The 12,262-nt window shown below is 40.2% G+C and overlaps 1 protein-coding gene across 7 annotated transcripts in view; it reads left to right on the plus strand.

Annotated features, from left to right (window-relative positions):
- Positions 1-12,262, plus strand: part of MIA2 (MIA SH3 domain ER export factor 2) — a 122,470-nt gene that overhangs the window by 46,901 nt on the left and 63,307 nt on the right. For 6 of the 7 annotated variants that reach the window (XM_058429482.1, XM_032179586.2, XM_058429481.1 and 3 more), the window contains 3 exons: positions 2,476-2,607; positions 4,764-4,785; positions 4,873-4,961. In XM_058429482.1, coding sequence (XP_058285465.1) covers positions 2,476-2,607; positions 4,764-4,785; positions 4,873-4,961 — 243 coding nt within the window. Of the gene's footprint in view, positions 1-2,475; positions 2,608-4,763; positions 4,786-4,872; positions 4,962-12,262 lie in introns of those variants that run through there. The other variant, XM_058429484.1, reaches the window with a different exon arrangement.

Consider the following 12,262-nt stretch of genomic DNA (forward strand, 5'->3'; position numbering starts at 1 on the left):
GCTCTGTCACCCAGGCTGGAGTGCAGTGGAGTGATCTTGGCTCACTGTAGCCTCCTCCTGGGTTCAGGCAATTCTTGTATCTCAGCCTCCCGAGTAGCTGGGATTACAGGCTCACGCCACCATGCCCAGCTAATTTTTGTATTTTTGACAGAGATGGAGTTTCACCATGTTGGCCAGACTGCTCTCAAACTCCTGACCTCAAGTGATCCGCCCACCTTGGCCTCCCAAAGTGCTGGGATTACAGGCCTGAGCCACCGTGCCTGGCCAAGACGCAGATTCTTTGCTTTTCTCCAGTCTACCAGATCTAACCAGCGCAAGGCTTTATTTTATTTTATTTTTTTAAAGTTTTTTTTTTTTTTTTTGTAATCCCAGCACTTTGGGAGGCCAAGGCAGGTGGATCACCTGAGGTCAGGAGTTCGAGACCAGCCTGGCCAACATGGTGAAACCCTGTCTCTACTAAAAATATAAAAACTAGCCGGGCATGGTGGTGGGCAGCTATAATCCCAGCTACTCAAGAGGCTGAGGCAGGAGAATTGCTTGAACCCAGGAGACGGAGGTTGCAGTGAGCCTACACAGTGCCACTGTACTCCAGCCTCGGCAACAGAGTGAGACTCCGTCTTCAAAAAAAAAAAAAAAGTTTTTTTAAAAAAATTATTCCTTAATTTCTGTGTTTCCTTAATCCTTTTTTTCTTTTCCTTTGTGACAGAGTCCAGAGTCTTGTTTTGTCACCCAGGCTTGAGTGCAGTGGTGCGATCTGCAGCCTTTGCCTCCCAGGTTCAGGTGATTGTCCCACCTCAGCCTTTCTAGTAGCTGGAACTACAGGTGCCTGCCACCATGCCTGGCTAATTTTTGTATTTTTAGTAGAGACAGGGTTTTGCCATGTTGGCCAGGCTGGTCTCAAACTCCTGGCCTCATGTGATCCGCCTACATTGGCCTCCCAAAGTGCTGGCATGAGCCACTGCGCCCGGCCCTAGCTCAGTGCTTTAAACTAGAATTTACCATATCCTTTTAGAAGAGAAGAGCTGATAAAATGTGATTGAATCTAAGAAATATTATTGTACTAAAGATACTTATGTATTTGATCTGAGAGATGCTTTTGGAATTGCCTTTTAGAGTAGAGTATCATAGGTCATATTGATTACACAGTTTTTGAGGTAGTGTGCATCTTATGTGTTGAATACGTTAGCTAAAAGTAAGATGCTCAGAAAATGTGTAAACTGTGCAGAAAACTTTTCTCCCTGGTATTGTGTATTGAATGCCTTTTTTCCCCAATGGCAAAAATAATTATTTTTTTTATCATTAATTGCCTGTAATGATATTAGATTTCTGTGAACTGGTACCTAGGGTAATGTAGGGAGAGGCGGAAGCAGAGATCAGGGTAAAGGGATATATTTTAGAAGTATAATCACGTTTGTTTGGTACAGGTTAATGAAGTATAGATAGTACCTTGGAAGGAGTACATATTTGGATTAGAGTTATAAAAGATTTTGGAGAGGAAAATAACTGTTAAACACTGTTCTTATAGGCAGAAAGGGCCTACAAGGAAGATTTGCTGTAGAGGTTTTGGGTTAAAGCCTGAAAAGAATCAAACCCGATCATACTTCAGATTGTTCTTAAAATGGCATTTTTCTTTTTTCCCGTTACCTTTCCCCTTTTCTTTTTGATCAAGTAATATCTTGGGCCTGGTAACAAAGAGCAGAATAACCCCATTAGGTAAGGATGAGTAATGAGCTGACCCAGAGAAAGGTGAAATATAGAAGCAACAGCAAAAGCCTTAGGCTGTGTTGTGCTGAAGGTCTGCTGTAGGGAGAAGTAATGTGGAAAGGCCATGGTCAGAAGATCAGGGTCTTTGGAGGAGATAATAGAAGTAATTACCCTTTATTGAGCACCTATCTGGCATGTTCAGACAGCATTATTCTCATTACACATAAGAGAAGGGACTCACAGAGGTAGGGTGGAGACATTCAAACTCCAAACCCAAAGCTCTATCCAGTGGTGTTCAAAACTTTTTTTTATTTTTTGAGACAGGTCTTACTTTGTTGCCCAGGCTGGCTTTGAATCAAACTTTTTATTTTTAAAGCTGCAAATTGATTTTTTCTTCCTGTAGGGAAATTGTATATTGGGGAACTGATTATACTTTACAGATAAAACCTGAACTGGTTGAAATCAGGGTAACAGTACCTGAACCCCAGTTCAGTCAGTTTTTTTCTTTGGCCTTCTCTTATTCTCATCCTTGGAAGCTTTAAGTCACCTCTGTAGAACTCCAGTTTGAAGATAATTGCATTTCACCATACTGCTGTTCTTTACTTGGCGACAGTGATTGAAAGTTGACAAAAAAATGTACTCTGATACCTTCTGTTTGGTGTTAGTCTGGCAGCCCATTTTGTGTTGACCACATAAACTTGTACCTATGTTTGTAATCAATATTTTTAACAAAAGTGCATTTTTAAGAACTTACTTTTCTTTATCTTGAAGGTTGTGGCAGCACTGCCTGAAGGTATGAGACCAAATTCTAATCCTTATGGTTTTCCATGGGAATTGGTGATATGTGCAGCTGTTGTTGGATTTTTTGCTGTTCTCTTTTTTTTGTGGAGAAGTTTTAGATCGGTAAGTAACCAGTGCTATACTAAGAATGTTCATTTTGTCACTGGGCTGAACGAATAATATGAGAAACATATTTGTTTTTTTAAGTAAACAAGTTAGAAGCTACATAGGGATTCAGAGGTTTTTTTTTTTTTTTTTAAAGAGATGAGGGTCGGGAATCAGAGTCAGGCCCAGTGCTGTGGCTCCCACCTCTAATCCCAGCACTTTGGGAGGCCAAGGCAGAAAGATCACATGAGCTTAGGGGTTTGTGACCAGCCTGGGCAACACAGTGAGACCCCATCACTACAAAAAATACAAAAATTAGCTGGACATGAGGACACCCATCTGTGGTCCTGGCTACTCAGGAGGCTGAGGTGGGAGGATTGCCTGATCCTGGGAAGTCGAGGCTGCAGTGAGCCATGATTGCGACACTGTACTCCAGCCTGGGTGACAGAGAGAGACCCTGTCTCAAAAATAAAGAGATGAGGGTCTCGTGTTGCTCAGGCTGGTCTCAAACTCCTGGGCTCAAGTGGTCCTCCTGCCTCAGCCTCCCAAAGTCTTGAAATTGCAGGTGCGAGCCACCATGCTCAACTGGAATCTTTTAATGTAAGATCTTTTATATGTATATATATATATATATATATATTTATTTATTTATTTAAAGAGATGGGGTCTCACTATGTTGCCTAGGCTGTAGTGCAGTTGCTATTCGCAGATGCAATTATAGTGCACTACAGCCTCAAACTCCTGGGCTTAAGCAATCCTTTCTCACCCTTCTGAGTAGTTGGGACTACACAGGTCCATGTCACTCTGCCCAGCTTCATCTTTTTTTTAATTCTGGGAAATTTTATCTGAGACAGGGTTTCACTCCTGTCGCCCGGGCTGGAGTGCAGTGGCACGACCTCGGCTCACTGCAATCTCTGCTTCCTCTGCTCAAGCAATTCTCCTGCCTCAGCCTCCTGAGCAGCTGGGACTAAGGCGTGCACTACCATGCTTGGCTAATTTTTGTATTTTTTTGTAGAGACGGGTTTCACTGTGTTGCTCAGAACTCCTGGCCTCAAGTGATCTGCCTGCCTTGGTCTCCCAAAGTTCTGGGATTATAGGCATTAATCACTACGCCTGGCCTAATTTTGGGAAATTTTTAATGCATTTTTGGGACTGCTATTTTTCAGATGTTGCCCCTTTTACTTCTGACCTCCCTATCTCTTAACTTCTATTTTTCAATTTCTTTATGGTTTTCTATATCTTTTGAGAGTTCCTTAATCTGAGGAACTGAAATCTGTTCTTCATCTACACTCATTGTAGAGTATCTTGTCTTTTAAAGGTTTTCCCTTTTATCTCTGTCCATATTCTGTAGATGATTGAAGTCCTCATTTCTTTTCTACTTGTTTGTGTTACCTCAGCCCTAAGGCTGATCCTTTTACAAATGAATTCCCACCTGCTTCATTATTTGAGAGAGAGGTTAAGGAAGAAAAAGGTTTGGTTTACCGTTTCTTTAGTCAGTTCAGATCTATGGCCCTATGGTAACATTTCTCAGGCTGTTTTATTTTGGATATTAGCATCAGGGGATATGATAATAGGGGCTTCTTGAAATTATTTTTTTAGGGTCAGATATGTTTGGGGAGCAATGGGTTAAATGAAATTAAACAAATATCTTTAGAGTAAAGTTATTTCAGAGCCTTTAATATGCTAATTCACAATGTGAATCTTCAATAGGGAGTCTTTAATGAGTAGTATTTAGGCTGGGCGTGGTGGTTCACGCCTGTAATCCCAGCACTTTGGGGGATCCAGGCAGGTGGATCACCTGAGGTCAGGAGTTCCAGACCAGCCTGGCCAACATGGTGAAACCCGGTCTCTACTAAAAATATGAAAATTGGCTAGGCATGGTGCCACCACCTGTAATCCCAGCTACTCAGGAGGCTGAGGCAGAGGAATTGCTTGAACCCAGGAGGTGGAGGTTGCAGTGAGCTGAGATCGTGTCATTGCAGAGCAAGGCTCTGTCTTCAAAAAAAAAAAAAAGCAGCATTTATTTTCTTATTGGAAACAGAATACTTTGGGCTTGTATTTATACAAAGGCAATAAGAAACCCATATTTCTAAGTTGGCAGTAGAAGTTAAATAAATTGATGTATTTGAGAGCATATTTGTTTTAATGTAATTTTTGTTAAAAATTTGTTTCAGGTTAGGAGTCGGCTTTATGTGGGTAAGTTCTTTTTTCTGCTTTAACTCTCGTTGTGATGTAAAAACTTATAATAATTTACTCGTGGTAATATTGACTTGACTTTTTTAGGAAGAGAGAAAAAGCTTGCTGTAATGCTTTCTGGACTAATTGAAGAAAAAAGTAAACTACTTGAAAAATTTAGCCTTGTTCAAAAAGAGGTAAGATATTTTTGAACATAATATTCATGTGAGAGTCAGAGAACTTTATACTTGTCACTGTAGGTACTTCTGTGTAAATTTAAGATTACGAATGCTTTGTTTGCAGAGTATGAGAGTTCTCTTGCTCTTCATATTCAACACTTAACCAGTCTTACTAATTTTAACCATCGTAGTAGGTGTGCAGTGGTGTCTCCTTGTGCTTTCCTTTTGAGTTTTCCTGACTGATGAGGTCGAGCACACAAACACATCCTCTGCATGTGCCCATTTCTGGTATCTGTGTATCCAAATGTTCTCTTTTCATAAAGACGCCAGTCAGATTGGATTAGGGCCCACCCTAACAACCTTATTTTATTTTGACCACCTCCAAAGGCCTTGTCTCCAAATACAATCACATTCTGAGGTACTGGGGTTGGAGCTTCAACATATGAATTTGTGGGGACACAATTCAGTCCATAATAGTCTTTAATACATTTGAAATCAGATCTGTGACGGGGCAGTCGAGGGTGTTTGTGTGTGTGAAGATTCATTTTTTTTCCTGGGCGTGTTGAGTTAATGCCATTTATTGGAAGGACCATCTTTTCTCTGTTGTTCTGTACTGTCATCTTCTTAAGTCACTGAATATATGTGAGTCTTTTTCTGTTAAATCTTCTATTTTGTTGGGCTTTTTCTTGTTTGTTTTTTGCCAATAACATGCTTTTTTATATCCTGTAGTTTTATAACAAGTCTAAGTATCTGGTATGTTAATTTACAGTTCTTGGCTATTATGAATAAAGTTACTGTGAACATTCTTCTACAAGTTTTTTTTGTGAGCATGTATTTTCATTTCTCTTCAGTAAGTAGTATTGGAATTGGTAAGTCATTAGGGCATTAAGGCAGGTATAGTTTAACTGTATAAGATAAGAAACTGGCTGGGCATGGTGGCTCATGCTTGTAATCCCAGCAGTTTGGGAGGCTGAGGCGGGCGGATCACGAGGTCAGGAGTTTGAGACTATCCTGGCTAACATGGTGAAACCCCGTCTCTACTAAAAATACAAGAAAATTAGCCAGGCATGGTGGTGGGTAGCTGTAGTCCCAGCTCCTCGGGAGGCTGAGGCAGGAGAATGGCGTGAATCCGGGAGGTGGAGCTTGCAGTGAGCCGAGATGGCGCCACTGCACTCCAGCCTGGGCAACAGAGCGAGACTCCTTCTCAAAAAAAAAAAAAAAAAAAAAAAGAAACCTACTGGCTATTTTTATCATTTTTTCTTGGTTTTGGCTTTCAGCAGTGTTACTATGATTTGTCTAGGTGTGGTTTTTTTCTATTTGTCCTTATTGGGGTTTATGTTGCTTTTAGAATCTGGCTTAATGTCTTTTATTAGTTTTTTTTTTTTTTTTTTTTTTTTTTTTTTTTTTGAGACAGTGTCTCTCCTAGAGATGGGGTTTTGCCATGTTGTCCAGGCTGGTCTCGAATTCCTGGGTTCAAGCAGTCCTCCTGCCTTGGCTTCCCAAAGTGCTGGGATTACAGCTGTGAGCCGCTGTGCTCTACCTTTTATTAGTTTTGAAACACTCTTGATTGTTACTTTTCCACGTATTGTTTTTGCCCTTTTTTGTTCTTTCTTTCTGGGACTGTAAAAATGGGTAGTTTAACTTTTTATTATATCTCATCTGTCTCTTATGTTCTTTTCTGGGGTTTCCATCTTTTTGTTTGCCCACACTTCAGTCTAGACATATTCTTCTTTAACTTCCATGTTACCAATTGTTTTCATTTATGTCTAATCATCTTTTAAGCCATCCATTGAGATCTTAATTTCATCTCTTTCGTTTTTCAGTTCTGCAGTTTTATTGTGGCTCTTTTTGTAGTTCTTTTTCTCTGGTACAATTTTATTTTTTAATTCCACTTACACATTATGCTGTCTTATTTTTGTTTTGTTTTGTTTTGGTTTTTTTTTTTTTGGAGACGGAGTCTCCCTCTGTTGCCCAGGCTGGAGTGGAGTGCAATAGCGCGATCTCGGCTCACTACAACCTCCGCCTCCCAGGTTCAAGTGATTCTCCTGCCTCAGCCCCCCGAGTAGCTAGGACTACGGGCACACGCCGCCACGCCTGGCTAATTTTTTGTATTTTAGTAGGGATGGGTTTCACTGTGTTGCTCAGGCTGGTCTCAAACTCCTGAGCTCAGGCAATCCACTCACCTTGGCCTCCCAAAGTGCTGAGATTACAGGCGTGAGCCACCATGCCTGGCCTATGCTCTCTTATTTTATTTATTTATGTGTTGTTTATATTTTCTGATTTTCAGAATATATGCTGCCGACTAATATGCTTTCTTATGTTAATGACTACTGTATTATCCAGTAGTCTATTTCTGGTGCTCATTTTTTCTCTTGTTTCTCAGTCAAGTCTTGTCCTTTTGAATGCCAGGTTATTTTATATCAGGTGTCAGTGATAATATAAGAAAAATTTTAGAGATAATTTTGAAGCTGTGGGTGCTGTCGTCTCTCTTCAGTGAGGATTTACTATTGCTTTTCATAGGCAGCTAGGCTAGGGACATTGGAAATTTCAGATAGCTTTATTTATTTGAGTTTCTTTTTTGTAAAATAAGTTTTATTGTGTATATTTAAGGTATAGAAATTTCAGATAACTTTGTTTCTTTTTTGTAAAATAAGTTTTATTGTATATATTTAAGGTATAAACGTGATGAGATACGTGTATAGTAAAATGGTTACTATAGTGAAACAGATTAATGTATTCTTTATCTCTCATAGTTACCCATTCCCTGCCCACCCCTCAAGGGCAGCTATAATGTACTCATATAACAAAAATCCTGAATGCAATACACTATTATTAACTATGGATCTCATGTTGTACATGAGATCTTTTAAGTTGTTCATCCCATATATTTTCTTTTCTTTTATTGAGACGGGGTCTCATTCTGTCACCCAGGCTGGGGTGCAGTGGCGTGACCTTGGCTCATTGCAGCCTCTATCTCCTGGACTCAAGTAATCCTCCCACTCAGACTCCTGGGTAGCTGTGGCTACAGGCACATGATACATGCTTGCCTGATTTTTAAATTTTTTGTAGAAATGGGGTCTCCCTATGTTGCCCAGGACGGTCTCAAGCTTGTGGGCTCAGGTGATCCACTCGCCTCAGCCTCCCAAAGTGTTGGGATTACAGGCGTGAGCCACCATGCCCGGCCGTATTTTCTGCTTTGTATTTTCTGACCTACGTGTTTCTTCCCTCCTACCCAACGCTGCTAACCACTGTTTTGTTCTCTATCTCTATGTATTTGACCTTTACAAAAATTCCGCATATAAGTGAGATCATGCAATATTTTTCTTTCTATATCTGGCTTATTTTACTTATCAAAATGCCTTCTAGGTGCATCCATGTTGTAGCAAATGGCAGGATCTCCACCTTTTTATGCTGAGTAATATTCCATTGTAAATATATACCACAGTTTCTTTATTCATTTGTTCATTGATGGATACCTAGGTTGTCTCCATATTGGCTACTATGAGTAATGCTGCAGTGAACATGGGCATGCAGCTGTCTGTACAAGGTGCCAGTTTCATTTTTTTCGGATAAATATCTGGAAGAAGGTTTGCTGGATATAGTAGCTCTAAATTTCTTTAGGAGTCTCCATACTATTTTCTGTAATGACTGTACCCATCTACATCCCTGCCAATAGTGTACAGCAAGCCCTCAATGTCCTTGATAGATTGTTGAAAATTGACTTTAAGTGAAACAGTGTATACTGAATTCAGTTTTTTTTTCTCATCTATGTTATGATGAAACAATGTTGAAGAAAACAATGTTATTCAAAGGACAAAAGACCTGCTCTATGCCTTTCTCTTTTCTTGTCTAGAAAAAGAGTTCCCTTTTTTTTTTTTTTTGTAACTTTTAAGTTCAGGGATACAAGTACAGTTTTATTACATAGGTAAACTTGCGTCCTGGGGGTTTGTTGTACCGGGGTTCCCTTTTCTCCACACCTTCACAAATGCTCGTCATCTCTCTTGTCTTTTTGATAATAGCTATTCTAACAGATACGAGGTAGTATCTCATTGTGTTTTTGATTTGCATATCCTGGATGATTGGTGATATTGAACACCATTTCATATACCTGTTGGCTATTTTTATGTCATCTTCAGAGAAATATCTATTTAAGTCCTTTGCCTGTTTTTAAATCAGGTTATATGTTTGTTTGCTGTTGAGTTGTATGAGGTCTTTTAAAATATTGAATATTAACCCCTTATCTGATATATTTTTTCTAAATCTGTAGGTTGCCTTTTTATTGTGTTTACTTGTGTATATTTTTTTTTACCTTGCAGCTTCACCTCAAAGGAACTTTCATTTTATTTTTTCTTTTGCTGTGCAAAAGCTTTTTAGTTTGATATAGTCCTGTTCACTTATTTTTTGCTTTTGTAGCCTAAGTTTTTGATGTGATATTCAATAAATTATTGCCAAGACCAGTGTCAGGGAGCTTTTTCCCTGTGTTTTCTTTTAGGAGTTTTGTAGTTTCAGGTTTTATGTTTAGGTCTTTTATCCAGTTTGAGTTGATTTCTATGTATTATATAAAATAAAAGTTCAATTTCATTCTTTTGCATGTGAAATCCAGTTTTCTCAGTACCATTTATTGATGAGACTATTCTTCCTGCATTGTGTATTCTTGGTGCCCTATTGAAAATTTAACCATATCTATTTGGATTTATTTCTAGGCTCTCTATTCTGTTCCACTGGTCTGTGTATTTGTTTTTATACTGGTACCACACTGTTTTTATTATTATAGCTTTGGAATATAATTTAAAATGAGTTAGTCTGATGCTGCCAACTCTATTTTTCTCAGAATTGCTTTGACTATTTGGGATCCTTTGCTATTCCATATTAAATTTAGATTAAAAAAATTTATGTGAAGAATGCCATTGAGATTTTGGCTGCCTTTCCATTTCTTTGTGTGCGCCTCAATTTCTTTCATCAATGTTTTATACTTTTCAGTGTATGGGTCTTTCACCTTCTTGGTTGAATTTGTTCCTAAGTATTTTATTTTTTTCGATGCTATGTAAATAGGATTGTTTTCTAGATTTCGTTTTTGGCTAGATCTTTATTTGTGTATAGAAATGACGTAGTTTTGTTTTGATGTTATATCCTGCATCTTTACCGAATTCAGTTATTAGATCTGTATTTTTGATGACATCTTTTGGGTTTTCTACATACAGGATCATGTCATCTCCAAACAGATAATTTTACTTCTCTGATTTGGATATCTTTCCTTTTCTTTCCTTATCCTTCTGTTCCTTCCTTCTTACTTTTTTTTTTTTTTTTTTTTTTTTTTTTGAGACAGGGTCTCACTCTGTTGCCCAGGCTGGATTGCAGCAGTGCAATCTCAGCTCACTGCAACCTCTGCCTCCCAGGTTCAAGTGATTCTCCCACCTCAGCCTCCCATATTGCTGGGATTACAGGTGTGCACCACCGTGCCTGGTTGTTCGTGTGTGTGTGTGTGTGTGTATTTTTTGGTAGAGACAGGGTTTCACCATGTTGTACAGGCTGGTCTCGAACTTCTGACCTCAAGTGATCTGCCCACCTTGGCCTCCCAAAGTGCTGGGATTACAGGCGTGAGCCACCATGCCAGGCCTTTTATTTCTTTTTCTTGTCTAATTGCTCGATAGTACTTCCAGTACTATTTTGTTTTTGTTTTTTTGAGACAAGGTCTCACTCTGTTGCCCAGGCTGGAGTGCAGTGGCATGGTCATGGCTCACTGCATCCTCAACCTCCCAGGTTCAGGTGTTTCTCCCACCTTAGCCTCCCAAGTAGCTGGGACTACAGACGTGCACCACCACACCCAGTTCATTTCTTGTATTTTTTTTGTAGAGATGGTGTTTGGTCAAGTGGCCCAGGCTGGTGTCAAACTCTGGGGCTCAAGTGATCCGCTTGTCTCAGCCTCCCAAAGTGCTGGGATTACTGGTGTGAGCCACCACACCCAGCCCTTCCAGTACTGTTTTGAATAGAAGTGGTGGTTGTGGACATCCTTGCTTTGTACCAGATCTTAATGGAAAAGGTTTCAGTTTCTCTCCACTGGTGATGATATTTGCTGTAAGTTTTTCATAAATGGCTTTTGTTATGTTGAGGAACTTTCTTTTATTTTTTTCATTATTTTTTAAATTTTATTATTTATTTATTTATTTATTTATTTTTTTTGAGATGAAGTCTTGCTCTTTCACCAGGCTGGAATGCAGTGGCTCACTGCAAGTCTGCCTCCTGGGTTCAAGCAATTCTTCTGCGTCAGCCTCCTGAGTAGCTGGGACTACAGTCATGCGCCACCATGGCTGGCTAATTTTTTGTATTTTGGTAGAGATGGGGTTTCACCATGTTGGCCAGGATGGTCTCGATCTCCTGACCTCATGATCTGCCCACCTCAGCCTCCCAAAATGCTGGGATTACAGGCATGAGCCACTATTATTTAGTATTTTGAGACAGGGTCTCACTTTGTTGCCCAGGATGGAGTGCAGTGGCATGCTCATGGCTCACTGCAGCCTCAACCTCCTGGGGTCAAGTGATTCTCCCACCTTAGCCTCCCTAGAGTAGGGAGTGTGTGTGCCACCAAGCCTGGCTAATTTGTGTATTTTTGGTAGAGACGTGGTTTTGCCATGTTGCCCAGGCTGGTTTCGAACTCCTTGGACTTCCCAAAGTTTTGGGATTACAGGCGTGAGCCACCACACCTGGCCAGAACTTTACTTCTATACTTAAACTGTTAAGGGTTTTTATCAAGAAATGATGTTGGGCTGGACGTGAGGGTGTGTGCCTATAGTCCCACCTACTTGGGAGCCTGAGGTGGGAGGATGGCCTGAGCCCAGGAATTCAAGTCCAACCGGGGCAACATAGGGAGAACCTATCTCTCAAAAGAAAAAAAAAATGGATGTTGAACTTTATTGAATGTTTTTTCTTTGTCAATTGGTATGATCATGTGGTTTTTGTCTTTCAGTCTGTGAATGTGATGTATCACATTAATTGATTTGCGTGTATATATATGTGTGTATATATATATATATATATTTTTTTTGTGACGGAGTCTTGCTCTGTTGCCTGGGCTGGAGTGGAATGGCGCGATCTCAGCTCACTGCAACCTCCGCCTCCTGGGTTCAAGCGATTCTCCTGCCTCAGCCACCTAAGTAGCTAGGACTGCAGGTGCCCGGCTAATTTTTGTATTCTTAGTAGAGTCAGGGTTTCACCATGTTGGCCAGGATGGTCTGGAACTCCTGACCTTGTGATCTGCCTGCCTCGGCCTCCCAAAGTGCTGGGATTACAGGCGTGAGCCACTGTGCCCGGCCAATTTGCGT

This window comes from Hylobates moloch, unplaced genomic scaffold, assembly GCF_009828535.3.
Source record: "Hylobates moloch isolate HMO894 unplaced genomic scaffold, HMol_V3 SCAFFOLD_16, whole genome shotgun sequence".
Classification (NCBI taxonomy): Eukaryota; Metazoa; Chordata; class Mammalia; order Primates; family Hylobatidae; genus Hylobates; species Hylobates moloch.